Here is a 12,954-nt window from a genome sequence, read left to right on the forward strand (position 1 = left end):
TTTGTCTATGCCTATGTGTTATGCTTGTGTCTTAGTTTCTCTGTTTCTCATTCTCTCTCCCCCCTTCAATCCTATAATAATACATTGAGAAAAAATCTTAATCTTGACTCCCAATTTATGTCAATTATCTGGTCAGTCATCCGTCTTTATCTGGATGACGCATGTTTAATATGGTTGTAGCTATTTACTCAAAAAGACAAGGTGGCAGCCTTGTCTCCTTTCACATACATGTTTATGTCCAATTCACATTTCTGGGAAAGATACTTCACCTCTACAATTATATCTACATAACTACTTATGAGAAGTTGAGAAATATTAGAATTATCCTGTTATTTCTTATGCTGATTCTGCTCAGTTAGGCACACATGCACTCACCCATACAGACACATCATGTAAATATGGATCTAAATAATGTAGCACTGTTAAACAGGAAACTGCCTCTAAGAATTTTGTTGGGCAGCTTGCACTGTGTACTCAGTGCTTAAAACCAATAAAATCTTGAAACTTACACTATATCCCACTATTCCCCCGTCCGCTTTTCCAGGGTCCTCCTAAGCCCATTGCCATGGAGCCATGTTCAGGGGGCAAAGCCGCTGTCCTGACCGTTCTCCTGTGCCTACCATCAGGCCCCTCTGGATTGCCTCCCCCGGGCCAGTCAGGTAAGACACAAACACTCACTCTAATTTGTGCTTGGTTTGAGGTTTGGGAACCTGATCCTAGTTCATAGTAATGGTCCTGTGTACATAAATTATTTCATTGGCATAGAATATTTTCTCTTTGTCATTATGAAGTATTGTGATTATAAATATATATTTCATCAATTATGAATTAAGTCTATAACATAACAAATGTGGAGAAAGAGATTGGGTCTAAATACTCTCTGAAGGGCCCTTTTAAATAATTGTGAATTGTGTTTTTCTATCCAGTACAATTGTCCTGTTTGGTGAAAACTCACCAAACTTTTTATGCATGTAAGTATAGAGGCTTATTGAAATAAATTACCTAATGGGATGGATCCACGGCATGGTTGCCTAGCAGCAGCCGCTTGAAACACCATTTAGAATTTTGTGAAAAACCCTTAAAAATCTTCTTCTCATGAACCGTTGTTCCAATTGACTTGTAGGTTGGTATACGTATACTTTATACCTGCCTCTAGTTAAAGTTAGAAGGAAAAGTTGATCTGTTAAAAAATGGGAAAATGGCATTCCCACCATTTATGGTCATTCTGGTCAATTGTGGCCACTGTTACACAAAGAGCTTTCCATCCTGAAAAAAAAATTCCTATTGCCATGCAATGCCACATACATGTCCAACACCCCTCATGAAGATGTCATGCCGCGTGCCACCTCAATTGGCCTGTTGGTGGCGCTACACCAATGTTTAAGTTGAAAATGTCCTACGCTATTTAGAGGAGCCAATGTATTTGTTTAGTTCAAAAAGTGTTCTGTATAGACACTAAACATGTTAACTGGCTAAGGGAGAAATCTGTATGCTGTTTCTATGACATTAATGTGTTCTCTAAATATAAAATGTGAAAGTTGCAGATGGTTGAGGCTGCATGTATTGGGCTCATACTTTGAAGGAAGAGGAATTGTGGAGCTACTGCTCTGTTGCCAGATGGGTCAGTTTCCCGCCCAGTTGGGCTTTTTTTAATGACAGTGTGAGGGCGAAAAAGGGCTTGGGCGATATGATTTACAGATAGGGTTGTGTAGTAAAAATAAAGTCTGAGGGTGTTTGTGCGGTATACTGTCAAAGAAATCTTGTCGACTAAAATAGCAAATATTTAAAGTTTGATGTATGCTAGTAGTCAAACAATGCAACCCGTACAGCTTACCGGCGTTAGCTAGCACTATCCAGCCTGGAGAATAAAATAAGCTAGATAATAACCTAGCTACTTGGTTGTACTTTGATTAATCATTTAATCCCATTGCACATTTTGCCTGTGAATGACAGCTTATGTATAGGCCATAGGCAGTGCTGCCTTCATGCACATTATTCTGCTCATAAACTGTAAATGATTGGTGAATGAATACAAAAAGGGATGTTTATCTATTTGTCCCAAATTCTTAGTATTTCCCCTAAATAAAATATTAATTTTCAGAGAGTAACAACAAAATTGGTGTTCTGATTTGTCAATTATCAGAACATTCTTAAAGGTTTGGAACAATAACAGTTCAATATTAAATGACATACTCATGATATGCTTCTGCCAGGTATACATAGCTGGGAAACATATCGTTAACATGCTACACAGAATCATATGCAGAGTGCCTCTATGGAAATATTTCATGAACAAATGAGTCAGTTCAGGTTGGTGTCCCCATTTGTCATTGTACGCCTTTGATGCTTAACTCATTCCTCTCTGACAAATTCTGTTTGGTTTGCAGAACAAATTTTGACAAATATTCCTCTACAAAAAGCATTTGTTTGCGGGGGTGTGTGGAACAATTTTCTGATTTGGCTTTGTTCTTCATTTTTCTCCCACGTTCTCAGCTCAGCTGACATTCCCAAAGGTGCTAAAAGCAGCCCTATGTTACTAACAGCACAACCTGTTCTGTCATGCTGCTCTCAGCTTTCCACTAGCATCATCACCATAATTGAGTCACAGATTACAAGTGAAAAGAGCCTAGTTTCTACTTCAGGCCTATCATCTGTATGTGTGAAAACAGAATGGGCACTTGGGGATTTTGTGATTTTGGGCACTCGAATCATGCTAGGTTAAAAAGAAAAGCATGTCCTGCCTAGTTTTTCCCACAAGTAATATTAGCAATATTGTTCAAACTTCTGAATATGCTATCTGTATATGTTGTCAAAGAAACTTTATGTAAACAGGTTTTACGCTGATAAAGTAGTGCACTGTTATCTATCCCCATGTTAAAAATTATCACTGTAATGTGTATTTTATCTCTCTTTTACTGCAGAGAATGTAGCACTCAACTAATGTGTTCTTGATTGTAATTTAGTAACCTGCAGTAAGGGTCATAACACAGTTTTGTAATTTTTTTTAATGTTATGTTTTTTTCTCTGTGATTCTTGTAGTCTTCTTACCCAAATTTGCTAAAAGTGTTTTAAAATTGCAGGTGAGGCGCCAATGTACATCAATTATATTGTAAACCATACATAAATCGTCGGTGTGCATGTTCCTGACTCCAGTCACTGTTCTTATCAAATCAAACTTTGTCATGTGTACAGAAAACCACAGTAAAACAATACAATTTAATGCTTGTTTACCAGCTTGGAATGTTCATGTCTAAGGTGAGATAGATAATCCAACCAAACACAGCTGAATCCCCTTTTTAGCATTGTGAAGGAGCTGTCTTAGAGAAAGGCTCTTGTAAGTCCATCTAGATAAGTGTTCTGAAATAGTTTTTGTTGTTAGTAATAGTATTGTGAACTGTTGGCCGGAATCAACCGGACAAAAATACAACCAGCTGGAAAGGTACAAAATAAAATAAAGGTTTGCAGCAGGAAAAAAGTATCTGTTTTGTTGTTTATGTAACATTTGCCCCAAAAAATTTACAAAGAATACAAGTCTTCCCCTTCAGGACTCCCTTACAAAACAGGAAAAATTAACAGTCACTTCACAATCGTAAATGAAGAACATCCTGATGTGGCTGAAAATTAAACCATATTAACAGATACCAGGTTTTAGAAATATAGCTCACTCTATGATAAACAACAATTTTGACGGAGACAATGAAACAGAGTTTACAGTAAAAGACGGGAGCTAGTAGATTCGTGGGACCAGTACATTTACTCAGAACTCCACTTGTTACAGTGTGTTAGAGTTCTGAGTTGAAACAGCATGTTTCAAATGGAAAAATCACATCCTCCCTCACTTTCCATCGATGTTTCTAAGAGACGTGATCATATCCTCCTTAAGCCCATCAACCAACAATGGCCGACTGCAGCAAGTGAAAGTTGGTCGTTTCTTGGTTGCTAAAATAACCTACTCAGATTACTGCATTTCTGTTCAAGTGAGAGCACTTTACCTAGCTTCCGCATGGAGAATAAATTCTATATACCTCCTCTTTAAGTAATTTAGAAGTAATTTAACAGTCTTTTTTATAAAGCTGCATGGCACTTTTCATCAGACCACTGGCTTACTCTGAAGCTAAGCATGGTTGGTCCAGGTTTCTTTTATGGATAGTAGAGTTCTGAGTAGAGTCGGGCTGGTTGCCTGTTTCCCGATGAGTGAACCACAACATCACTCATCATATGGAATAATAAACTTGAGGGTCGGCTCACAGTGCAGAACTATTATTTTGCAGGTTTTGTACAAAGACAAAACTTTTTTTCCATGAGATGGATAATCAGCAAACACACAGTAAGAATGTGGAGCAGGAACTGCCCCCCCTCCATGTAACTCATGTAAAAAGCACTTCATTAGTTTAATGTAAAAAGTTATCTAACACCCAAAACCCACCTGTGAAAATAGGACTACCTTGTCTCTCGTAGCACACTAGTCACTCCTTGCGCTAACTTGGACATCTGCAAGATGAGTCATGGTTATTGGTTGGTAAACGCACCTTCCTTTCAGTACAAGTTTGACATTTTATACTTCCCAGTTGAGTGAGCAGTGATAATTCGCTGAAGCTTGGTGAGATGTGCATCAGAAGATACTATTCGTCTACATCAGGGTTTCTTAAACCGAAAAATGAAGTAACAAAGTCTGCTAATTTCAATGAAACAATAAAAGTGTTCCTGTGAAGGCACATTCTATGGCAATGCAAACTTTAACACAATAAAATACAATTGCATAAAGTATCCCCTATGTCAGTTTTCATGTTTAAATTACATTTTAAGTACCATACCAACATATCCTGGGTGACTCAGTAGTGATTGCATACATTCTTTTATATATATATTTTTTTTACATCCTCTTTTAAATAGAATGATCCACTGGAACCTGCTAAAAATCCTTTACACACACGCACGTATAAACACACTAGTTGGTGCACACAATTATATAAACCTCTATTAATCCTTGAGAGGGCTTTTTTTTTTTTGCTTTTCCCGAACCTACCATACTGCCGATGCGCAATGTCCAAGGTTCTGTTGAATAAAATTTATTTTGGCCAGCACAGCTTTTGTAATGATTTGTACCTTCAGCTAATTGTATTGCTTCAATTGCAATGGGAGGGGTTTTGCCAAACTGGTGAGCACAAAAGTGCACGTTTTTTTCTCTCTTTCAATGGGATTTGCGACTTCCTTGAAAAATCATTTTGGAGGCTTTAAGCTGCGGTTTGTTTTATGCCCCAGCGTCTCTGATAGAGTGTTGGCATGCTTCAGTAGCCCAAGGGCCCGTTGGTCGATTGCCAACATTAACTATGTCTGGCTCCTCTGTCACAAAGAGAGGAATGGAGGACAGCTGCTACACCCAGTAGAATTTCAGATGATCAGAGAGTTTACGAAGCAGAATACCTGTTGGTTGAGCCTGTCTGCTGAAAGGGAGAGTTCCTCTCAAAGTTCTCTCAAAGGATTTAACTGATGTGGGGGTTAAGTCAATCACACAATGGCACTAGTAAGAAAAAGGTTGCAGGTTCAACTCCCTTGACTGACTAGAAAAAAAAACTGGAGGTGGAATAGCATTGGGATGATCAATATGTGAAATTCTACTTAGTACAGTTGTATAGGAGCATGGCACCTAATCTCTAAAATAGCATTACACACTAAAATGCGATGCTCCAAGGCTGTCTTGTGGGGGTTAAGAAATGTTTCTGTTGTACAAAGTCACTTATATTTTGAGATGCAGTCTGGTACCACTTTAAATTAAAGTATTTTGCTTTCTTGAAAAAGTAATACACTTCTGTGTTGACTGAATTTAGATGTTATAATAAATGAGGTGGTTGAGATAAAGAACGGGGCTTAAGCTGAAATACCCATCATATTTTCAGTTTGCTCAAGGCAGAGTGGTTTTCTCCTTGATTGTAATGCTTTTTTGTCTTATGTGTTTCTCCGTTTTCAGGAATTGCCATTGCCAGTGCTCTGATTGACACCTCCCAGCAGAAGCCCATGGACTACAAAGAGAAGATCCATGGATTAAAGAACCGCAAGGCCCTTCCCCCGGCCCACCAAGGCACCTGCGTCTGAGTTCATGTCCCGCTTAGTCAGGTCTGCTGGTTTGTAATCAAACCAAACAGTGAGACTTAGTCTCCAGGGAGTGGGCAGCATAGCTATGAGGCTTCATCAAACTGCCAAGTGCCCCTTTCCATTCTCTGCCTCCAACCCCAAGGACTTTCAACGCTTGCACCCTTTTACTGGAATTGCCCCCTTTTATCAAAAGCAACGGCCTTCTGTCTCAGACATTCTCTCCACCTTCTCACCTCCATATCCTCTGGAAGGACCACCAGCTCCCCTTCTCTTCCTGCTCCTCTACTGGTTCTACTGCCACCTGGCTAGGCCATGGGCTAAGGCAGTTAAATCCAGATAGGTGCCAATAATCTTAGCCTCCATGCTATGGAGCATGTCTGGAACTTACTGTCTAAAGGACTTATTAACCACAGATGCTGGATCTTAGGGACCACCTTACATTTGGAGGTAAAAAGCAAAGGGATTAATGCATGAGAAAATGTCCTATATGTGGCTGTATGCTGCACAACCATTTGGATGCGTGTTGGTAAAGAAGAGTTGAAGGTGGAAAGACTTGGTAGTAGATGTATTTATAGATTTTTTTGTTTGACAAACCATCTTGTCCACACATTCAATTGCAGCAGTTTGTTTGCTTACAATAGATGAGTTTGTTGTACTAAAGTCTGTAGTCATGTAGTTAAGCATACAGTTGAACATACCATTTGTTATATTTACCCTGATGCTTTGGTGGCAGAACACGTTTTACCATATGGACATTGGCCAGCTTTTGGTCAAAAATAGGAAGCTATGACCGGGAAACTGAGTCTTTCTTCTGTTGTCCTGCCACCTTGCTGATGGGGCCAAACTCCTTTGTCTTGACCCCAATTACATTTTTTACATTTGTGTAATCCACGCAGCAGAACAAGCCTAAAATGGCATCCGCAGGTAATGCACAGACATGTGAAGGCACAGTGTAGGCATACAATCCATTCTTGGTGGTTTAAAATGGGAGGTATTGCCAGTCTTCTAAATGTATAGTGTGAATGCATTTTCACTGGAAAAGGAAGGTGAATGACGCACACATTTTAGTAGCTAAACCAGAGGTTTGAAACAATTTTTTTGCACTCCGATGATTACAGTAGTAACACCGATGGACTCAACGCCTCCTGTGGTGCATTTGTTATTGTTGATCTTTTTTAATGGCCTGGTACAGATTTGTTCAGGGAGTTTCTTAGGACATTGGCCCAGCCTCTTCAACAATGGACCTTTCAACTCATGGTTTCTTTCTTTGCAGAATGTGATGGAGGAGTGTCTATTGGGGGGAACATAACAATGGCATATCTAACCCCATTAATTATATTCACCTTTGGTCTGTTCCACCTGTACTGCTTACAGAGAGACCCAAACTATAATCAAAAGGTCCCTTTCATGTTTGGAGATTCATTCTTCATGACAAATGTTTTTTTTTTTTTCTTTTGGTGTATTTTATTTAAATGCAATTGGAGAGCGATTCACAGTTTGGCTTAGCATGAATTCATGAGATCTAGGTCTTGACCAGAGGAACTGATGCACAAACCAATGGGCCAATCAAAATTCAGCAACGGGCAATATACGGCTCTTCATCACTTGACAGATGTGAAACATTTACTTATGTCACATGGACTTGAACATAGGAAATCCTTGTGAATGTTTTTGTCACTTTTATTTGGTTCTTTACATTTTTGTTTATTTCCCTGTTTTTATGAAAATTGGAAAGAGAACTTAATGTATTTTAGGCCCTTGTCTTCTGGTATTATTATATCTACAATAAACCACAGGTCCTTTATCTGTTTGTGAAAAGACATATTATGAATAGTTTGTTTTGGATTCCTGTGTAATACCAAACCTTTAACAATCAGTATTCTTAACCAAAATAGAAATGCAATGTCACTATTTCGGTCCATAGTCTTAATAGGGATTGTAATAATTATAGTTCTAACTATATTCTTATGATGTTGTTGTAAAACATTTCATTTTAAACCAATAATACAATATGCCAGTTTAATATGTTGTAATGAAATGTGTTGTTATTACACAGTAAGAATCGTCATTGTGCTTAGTGTTATTACACAGGAATCAGGGTTATTCACTATGGAAAAGATTATTAAAATCTACTATTGCATATCATTTTAAATCTATTTGAAAGATGGACAACATGCCAGAAACATTAAAACTCTGGAATATTCTTAGGCCACTAGGTTGCAGACACTCATTCCTATCACTGAACATATGTTGTATATTATTCTGTATTTTTGTTGCTCTTATTGTGAATGGAACATTACAGGACCTCCCTTCCACCCTTGCAGTGGTCATATTTTATTTACAAATAGTAATATGTTTTAATCAGTGATTCTGTAGGGTATTGTTTAAATAAATCAGTTCTTAATGTAAAAGGCGTCATGCTTGCTTAGCGAGTACAGCTTCCCCCTGATTCAGCTCATACCTACAGTCAAAAATATGTGCTCTCCGTTTAGAAGCGCTCCTAACAATCATGTCACTGGAATAAAAAACCAAACCTGTCAATGTCGCGAGGTGTGACACTTCAGCCCAAGGAGCAAAATGTGTCTGTATCCCTTTCTGCTACACATGGTCTTATCCGAATAATCCGACCCAATATAAAAACTCAGTTAATATTCAAAGGCTTATGGGAAAACATGTCTTTTCATACTTGGCTCTTTGAAGACATACAGCGATTGGTAGAGCTGGGGTACTAAGTCAGCAAACATTATTGATGTTCAAAAAGTGAACACCATAAGCATACATTTAAAAAAAAGGATTTACAAGTAACAGAAATTAACCCATTTTTTTTTATTATTGTTAGATAGGGACCCGTAAATAAGCAGCTGATCCAGTAATTTGATAGTTATAGAGCATATTTCAATATTGTCTGCCTCAGCTGAGTTTTCAAATGCACCACCACTACTGACCACCACCCTTAATGGAAATTAATGGTTGACACCACCTGTTGGTGCATTGATGAAAAGCTTGTAAACGTAGGTCACGGACCGCTCAAATGAAGATTTTTGTGGTAACCTGCAAGACCTACGTCCGTTAATGCTAAGTATATTTCACATTAGACCGAACTCAGCCAAACTAAGCTGTACTGATTTCACATCCACCAAAGTTGTCAACTGTGTGTGAAAGCAGTATTTGTAAGATCATCAAAGGAGTATTTGTAAGGTCCCCCTTTCCTCTGTCAACATTTTTTTTAAGTATTTTTTTTTTATAAACATTGGTGTGAAAAATGTATTAAAAGAAACATATACACACAAATCAATTGTATGTTTAATGTATCAATTTGTCTGTTTTGGTGGAGACCGACACAGGAGGGGGTCTTCCGGTTTCCTATATTCTCTGTTCCATTCTCAGCATGCTCAATTTATCAATATCTATCAGTTCCTATGTCTAGCCAGATTTGTCGGCCAGTGCTGGCATGAGACTGAGAAAGCTGTCATATTTCTGAATGATGCATATAAACATACTCCAGCACAGAGCTATAAATAAAGTTTGGCAAACTTAAGATCCAGGCGATGAGTTTTCAGGCTGTAACTTTAATTTAAAAGAATAATTTATACTTTGATAGGAGAGGGATAAAGCCAGTCATGAATTGTTGCGGTCAGATGTATTAGTGCTTTGGGTGGTGGAATATTATCCCCAAAATAAATATACAGAAATATACATTTTGTATATATTCTACGAAATCCACTGTCACTCTTCCTGACATAAAATTTGCCTCCAAATTTAGTGGCAGCTGTTGATCTGCCTTTTATGGAGGTTGCACTTTTATTACATTTTTAAATTACTGGAATTACCTATTTAGATTTTTAAGGACCAATACCTATTTCTGGGGTCAATGAGGCTGATGTACGATATGCCCATATTCAATATAATTAAAATTGAAAATTATATAGGCATAGGATAGTTGTGTCGTTAAGACCAGGAGTTTGACTCTGTGTTGGGGTGTCTGTTCTGATTGAGAGAGCAGTGTGATAAAAATCAAAACGACTTGGTAAGATGTGCTTCCAAGGACGTATCAATCTTTAGCTTTCCTGAGTCTATAATGAGGCAGGCCATAAGCAAGAATGGGACATCATGGGAGGGAATACTTTTTTTTAATCCATCAATACGATTTACTTTTGTTTTTATCAATCTGACTAGGCTTACATAACAAAATATGTAGTTTATTTTATTATTACTTCCTCTTTTTTTATTTTGTGTGTTAGGTTAAGGGTCAGCCTTCACAGGTATATTTCCACTTCCCGAAACAAAAAGTTGCACAAGCAGTACTGTAGCTAAACAGGTCTGGTGAACTCATGAAATTTTAGAATAGTTGAGAAATAGTTGAAAGTTGAGAAATTATATTTTGGACTCATACCAAACTTATTCCTTGTCATTATTTTTCCTTTTTCACCAAAATCTAGCAAAATCAAGTCCATCATCTACTCTTAATGTATATGAAATTTAAACAATGGTAAAATTATCTACATGAAATTTGCTTGCATCATGTCATAGAGACTTTTGAGGGAGAATGGACAGAGCTTTTCGGATTCAGAATGTACTTGGCTGTTCTTTCTCTTTTTTCGCTATCTGTCACACATTGTGTCACCTTTCTGTGGTGAGGGGTTGTGGGAGGTGGATGAGGTAGGACACCGTCTCCATGGAGATGAATCTGTCAGTAGCACTGGCATTATTTATGGAGGTGTGTCAGACGGCGGAATCTGTCGAACCACTCAATATAATGAATGTACAATCTGTCGGAAGAAGAGTGAATGATGCTTCACACTTTCATCGGCCTCTAACATTAGGTGATATTAATGCTTGTATGCTTTATGGATAATGCGGAAGGGCAGGCTGATGGATGGCTTTGAATACATCATTCCTTCCCACTGACGTGACTTGCGACAGAAAGCTTTGGAGTGGCACACACTACTGGTCACACATCCGTACACAAGTTTCATATTTCATTCTGTTATTTTATCATGTGGCAGTATAGTTGTCAGTGTAATATTGTGGTTCCAAATCTACACTGATCTAAGTATTAATCAATTAGTTGATTATGTTTTTGAGTTATAATGGAAGCATAGTGAATAAAGAAATTAATTAAAAACTAATCTTTAAAGGAACCTGGCAAAAAAACAAGTCCACGATTGTAATTATTTGTTATATTTCATTTGTGAGGTTCTTCAACACCTAGTCTTTTTTAACAGGCCTGCTTGGAGGTATGGGCTTGTAAGACTATACAACACCCTATGATACTGTCTAAAATTTGTATCTGCCCTGAATAACTTGAAATTAAATGTGATGTGTTCAGTAAATTTATGCAATTTACATGTAGTTAGGACTGGAAATATTTGGACACATCATTTTCATTTTACAGACGATGTGGTATGCTTCAGATCATGAGCCATACCAAGCCTTCTCCATACTTTTTTCTTCCCATCATTCTTGTACAGGTTGATCTTAGTTTTATCTGGACAAAGAATTCTGTTCAACAACTGGGTTGGCTAAGTCTTATCTGGCCTTTCTATTCTTGAGGCTTATGAATGGTTTGCACCTTGTGGTGAACCCTCTGTGTTTGCTCTTGTGAAGTATTTTCTTTATGGTAGACTTGGATAATGATACGCCTACCTCCTAGAGAGTGTTCTTCACTTGGCTGGATGTTGTTTTTCTTTATCATGGAAAGGATCCTTCGATCATCCACTACTGTTGTCTTCCGTGGACATCCAGGCCTTTTTGTGTTGCAGAGCTCACCAGTGTTCTTTTGTCTCAAAATGTACCAAACTGTTGATTTGGCCACTCCTAATGTTCCTGCTATTTCTCTGGTTTTTTGTTTAGTTTTTTTGTTTGCAGCCTAAGCATACACTGTTTCACTTGCACTGAGAGCTCCTTTGACCGCATGTTGCGTGTTCACAGCAACAGCTTCCAAATGCGAATGCCACACCTGGAATCAACTCCAGATGTTTTACGTGCTTAATTGATTAAGAAATAACAGAGAAATAGCCCACACCTGTCCATGAAACTGCATTTGAGTCAATTGTCCAGTTACATTTGGTCCCTTGAAAAAGAGGGGACCTTCCTCCAATTTGGATGTGAATACCCTCTAATTAAAGTTGGACTGCACTTTAAGCCCCTATTAAATATTTAACTGCAACTTGAATATATTTTGGTAAACAGCCGAAATAACAAAACTTGTGTCAGTGTCTAATTATTTCCAGTCCTAACTGTACCTTTATATGTGAATGCAGGTATCTACAAAAACATAATTGAACATGATTTCATCAATTTTTTTACAGTTTGCAAAGAGCTTTCAAGCATCCCTAAGTATTTTCCTTCAGGTGGAAGTGTGGTAACATTTCGGATCCCATGATGTGTGCTAAACATAGGTAGGTAGCCAGGACGGATCCTCAGACAACCGAGTCAAAGCAGCTCAATATACACAATACATTTTCAAGTAACAACCTAGGCATCTTACCAAATTAACTTGTCAAATATGTTGTCTAATTGATGTCATTCATCAGATCTGAAAATACCAACACCAAGATCTTAATAACTGGACTGTTGGTTAACAATTTCAGTGCAATACATGCAACTTGTCAGAACACTGGGCAATTGTAATAAACCGGCAGCATGAATTGTCTTCATTTTCCAGTTTCTTATAGATGCATTTTATAATATTTTTGGATTGAAACTGCACAATTTACAAATGCTTAAAATGTTTGCAGTATAGCTAATTTTGAATGCAATGTGTAAAATATTATTTCAACTTTAGATCACTGGTTATGTGGTAAAAACAAAATTAATGACATTGCAATTGAAAGTACTGGGTACATTACATTTTGTGTT

General features: G+C 37.8%; 1 protein-coding gene across 1 annotated transcript in view; it reads left to right on the forward strand.

Moving 5' to 3' along the window:
- The window catches only part of atrnl1b (attractin-like 1b), a 264,456-nt gene extending 254,847 nt beyond the window's left edge, over positions 1 to 9,609 (forward strand). Inside the window, exons 28-29 of the mRNA XM_029119865.2 lie at positions 545 to 659; positions 5,969 to 9,609. Coding sequence (XP_028975698.2) covers positions 545 to 659; positions 5,969 to 6,093 — 240 coding nt within the window. The 3' untranslated portion in view covers positions 6,094 to 9,609. The remainder of the gene's footprint in view (positions 1 to 544; positions 660 to 5,968) is intronic.
- Positions 9,610 to 12,954: the final 3,345 nt, after the last annotated feature.

This window comes from Esox lucius, chromosome 5, assembly GCF_011004845.1.
Source record: "Esox lucius isolate fEsoLuc1 chromosome 5, fEsoLuc1.pri, whole genome shotgun sequence".
In the NCBI taxonomy this organism is placed as follows: domain Eukaryota; kingdom Metazoa; phylum Chordata; class Actinopteri; order Esociformes; family Esocidae; genus Esox; species Esox lucius.